At 43.5% G+C, this 4,615-nt stretch overlaps 1 protein-coding gene across 1 annotated transcript; it reads left to right on the top strand.

Moving 5' to 3' along the window:
• Positions 1-572: 572 nt before the first annotated feature.
• Positions 573-1,505, top strand: LOC308272366 (olfactory receptor 1L6; the record flags this gene model as incomplete). The annotated part of the gene is made up of 1 exon (XM_080709133.1): positions 573-1,505. The coding sequence occupies one exon, from the start codon at positions 573-575 to the stop codon at positions 1,503-1,505; it is 933 nt and encodes a 310-aa protein (XP_080565259.1).
• Positions 1,506-4,615: the final 3,110 nt, after the last annotated feature.

Genomic DNA, 4,615 nt, shown 5'->3' with positions numbered 1-4,615 from the left:
CCAGCAAAAACATTTTAATAAATATTAAGCAGGTTTTATTCTGAGGTATAAGAAGTCTCAGCTGAATCCTCTGGGTACCGACGAGAAATGATTAATTCTCATACTCACTTTTCTACTAACACCACTAGAATTATCACCTCTAAAGCCCTGCAGAGAAGAAGACCCTGAGTGAGAGACGATCATTCATGAATATTCCTTCCCTGAAAGCATCCTAAGAAATATGAGGCCCAGAATATCCTTCCTCTAGGACAAAAAGAAAGAGACTAAGGAGCTGATCAACCAACAACCTAAGAAGAATGCTTAGAAAGAAAACAAGAACTCAACCCAGGTGATATAGAGTGGCTAAACACCCATTTAAAAAACCTTCAGCTTTTAATTTATGAAGTAACTTGAAGTCCTTTTAACTCTCTCCTTGCCTCCTCCATATGTCTCTTTAGTTTCTTAAAGTAAATATTTTTAGAAATCTTAACATAGCAGCAAGAAATTATATGGACTTGGTATTAGGGAAAAATCTGCCGTGCTAACATTGCCCTTTGCATCAATCTCTCAACAATTTAAACCTGCTCAGAGCCATGGAGATGAACAACTACAGCAGCAGCACAGGCTTCGTCCTCCTGGGCCTCTCTTCCAACCCTCACCTGCAGAAGCCCCTCTTTGCCATCTTCCTTGTCATGTACCTGGTCACCATCCTGGGGAACGTGCTCATCATCCTGGCCATCTACTCCGACTCCAGGCTCCACACACCCATGTACTTCTTTCTCAGCAATTTGTCCTTCATGGATATCTGCTTCACAACAGTCATTGTGCCCAAGATGCTGGTGAATTTCCTATCAGAGACCAAAGCCATCTCCTACATTGGATGCCTGGTCCAGATGTACTTCTTCATGGCCTTGGGGAATACAGACAGCTACCTGTTGGCCTCCATGGCCATTGACCGGCTGGTGGCCATCTGCAATCCCTTCCACTATGACACCGTCATGAGCCCGCGGCGCTGCCTCCTCATGCTGCTGGGCTCCTGCACCATCTCCCACCTGCACTCCCTGTTCCGAGTGCTGCTCATGTCTCGCCTCTCTTTCTGTGCCTCCCACGTCATTAAGCACTTCTTCTGCGACACGCAGCCTGTGCTGAAGCTGTCCTGCTCTGACACGTCCTCCAGCCAGATTGTGGTCATGACCGAGACCCTGGCTGTCATCGTGACCCCCTTCCTGTGCATCCTCTTCTCCTACCTGAGAATCATCGTCACAGTGCTCAGAATCCCCTCTGCAGCTGGCAAGTGGAAAGCTTTCTCCACCTGTGGCTCCCACCTCACTGTGGTGGCCCTGTTCTATGGGAGTGTCATCTATGTCTACTTCAGACCCCTTTCCATGTACTCGGTGGTCAAGGACCGGGTAGCCACAGTTATGTACACAGTAGTGACTCCCATGCTGAACCCTTTCATCTACAGCCTGAGGAACAAAGACATGAAGCGAGGTTTGGGGAAACTGAGGGACAGAATTCACTCATAGAAATGAACAAAAGGAGGTAATGTGATAGCTGTGAGATGACCGAAGAGAGTATCAGGTTCAAGGTGCAATATCATAATTGTGGGATGACCTAAGAAGTGACCTAAGATATTATCAGGTTATCCCTTCTAACCACTTTACATGTGGCATTCAAAAAGGTCACGATGGGTAATGCTGGATACCAATGAGAACATTAGCCTGACAACAAAACATCTGATTTCTGCCCATAACCTTAACCAAATACATATTCAGTACCATGTAGGTAATAAAGGGAATCCAGATTTCAAGAAAATCATTTTTGCCATCCTTAAAAGACCTGAAAATGTACAGTAGGATGATGTGTCTCCAAGTATCTCTTCTCTAAGTCTTGCTATGTTTGGTATATTAAAAAATTACAAATTCTATTTACTGGTTTTCAAAAGAAGAAATTACCTGGCTTGGTAGATAATCAGAAAAGACATATTGGACCAATGGGCAAAAGTCACTCAAGAACGGTTTGAGCATTGACAAAGAAAATTCCAGATTGTGAGGAAATAGGCGAAGTGTCTCAAATAGTGGAATCGAGCCACACAGGTCAAGGCAATGAACATGGCGGTGTGTGTGCCACAACTGTGAAAGCCCTGTGGGGTGTGTCCACTGTGAGAACAGGGGAGGAAAGCTGGAAAGACAGAAGAAACTCTAAGAATCTTTGCTATCCTCATCAGCACTGAAGTGTCATGACAGTGTAGCCAACTGCTTTCCCATTCCCCTTGTTTAATATACTTTTATTGGCACATTGTAATTATACATCATCATGAGGTATAGAGTGACAGGAATATACACGCATACAACAACTGGTATGTTTCCCTTCAGATCCCACCCACTTAATTCTGCCTTTCTCCACATGTCCAGGATCTTCACTGAGCTGCCCTTAGGTATCTCAGGTAGGACAGACTTAGGTCATACTATGCAAATAGCAACTTCAAAAATCTTAGGACCTTAAAACCAAAGCTTTCCTCCTCACTTAAGCTGTATGTCCCCTATAGGAAACTATAAGGGAGCTGCTCGTTTTAAACACCCAGTGACCCAGATGATGGAGCAGCCATCATGACAGACACTACTCATCATTTTGTCAGAAGTTGATAGATACTCTTCAGGATTTCACACTTCTAAGTAAATACTCTGATCCAGAAGGGACCCACATCACTACTATTCAGAACTTTTTGTCCACAACTTACCTTAGGACCTTACCCAACTTGGGGAGACAGGAGAGGCCATCCTGCCACATTCCTGTAAGAATGAGAGCCAGAAGGATTTGGTAAGCAGTATTAATGACTATTACAAAAACATATGAATGCACAAACACATCAGTGTAATAGTTGCTTCATAAAGCCTCATTGAGTTACTGTTAATAACAATACTAATGTAAGATACACTCTCTCTGGATCCCTCTGCCTCAAACATTTTATCAAATTCTCATTCATAGGGTAAAAAAATGATTGTAAACTCATCTGAATGCATAGGGTCCTGGAAGTGCTTACCACTTCCATAAAAGTCCTTGATGCTTCCTCCAAATATCAAACTGAAGTTCTTAAGTTTTCATGTTAAAGAAATCACTGAAGTCATTGATCACCGTTAAGATATGCAACCTAGCTAAGCTTACTAATAATCCCAGTACTTGAGAGGCTAAAACAGGAAGATCAAAGATTCAAAGCCAACCTGGGCAATTTAGTGAGGCCTTCAGCAAGACCTTCAAAATAAAAAATTAAGGAAGTCTGGGGGAATAGCTCATATGTAGAATGCCACAGTACCAACACACACACATGCACGCACACGCACACACACACACACACGCACACGCACACGCTGCATGCAACTTAGGAACAGAAGTCAGTTGGTCAAATTAGAAATCATTACACTTGATGGGAATGAATGACCTGAGACCACATTTTGTCTAGGAATATGAGAGAAAAGCATGTGAAATAAAGAGAAATGGGCAGAAATGTAGAAGCCTAGAAGAAACAATTTCTGTAGAGAGGTCAAGAAGCAATGCTGCAAGCCTCAAAACCAACAGAGGGATGACTCCCAGTCCCCACGTGGTCATCAGTGGCTCTGCATTCTTCCACAATCTGGGAGCTTCTAGTCTTGATCTTTCTGAGCAACAGCCTTTCCTCAGGGAGATCTAGTCACATTTTACATCCAGAAACAAATTCTGGGTGAAAGGCAAATAAGGAGAGATGCTGATAATTATAAAAGCTAGAATGATAAAATTATCTTGCTTCCAATGAAAAATGTAGTCCTTTCACAGATGTGGTTTTAATTTTTTTAGACCTTTTGGAGAGTGCTACTTTGATTCACCATACAGGAAGAATTTTGTAGAATTTCATCTATTATAATTCTACCTTCTCAATAGTTAATCATTATCAATATATTTCTATCTTATCTCTGTTCTGTGTGCTGCTCATGTCTCGCCTCTCTTTCTGTGCCTCCCACATCATAAGCACTTCTGTGACGTGCAGCCTAGGCCGAAGCTGTCCTGCTCTGACACGTCCTCCAGCCAGATTGTGGTCATGACCGAGACCCTGGCTGTCATCGTGACCCCCTTCCTGTGCATCCTCTTCTCCTACCTGAGGATCATCATCACAGTGCTCAGAATCCCCTCTGCAGCTGGCAAGTGGAAAGCTTTCTCCACCTGTGGCTCCCACCTCACTGTGGTGGCCCTGTTCTATGGGAGGATCATTTATGTCTACTTCAGACCCCTGTCCATGTACTCGGTGGTCAAGGACCGGTTAGCCACAGTTATGTACACAGTAGTGACTCCCATGCTGAACCCTTTCATCTACAGCCTGAGGAACAAAGACATGAAGCGAGGTTTGGTGAAACTGAGGGACAGAATTCACTCATAGAAATGAACAAAAGGAGGTAATGTGGTAGCTGTGAGATGACCTAAGAGATTATCAGGTTCAAGGTGCAATATCATAATTGTGGGATGACCTAAGAAGTGACCTAAGATATTATCAGATTAGCCCTTCTAACCACTTTACATGTGGCATTCAAAAAGGTCATGATGGATTGCCACCGGCGGTGGCAGCAGCAGTGAATTCACCGAGTCCAGTACAGCTACATCTGCGTAC

Source organism: Muscardinus avellanarius, assembly GCF_963383645.1.
Source record: "Muscardinus avellanarius genome assembly, chromosome: 13".
Classification (NCBI taxonomy): domain Eukaryota; kingdom Metazoa; phylum Chordata; class Mammalia; order Rodentia; family Gliridae; genus Muscardinus; species Muscardinus avellanarius.
The sequence above is the reverse complement of the archived record's forward strand: the minus strand, read 5'-3'. Positions and strand labels throughout refer to the sequence as shown.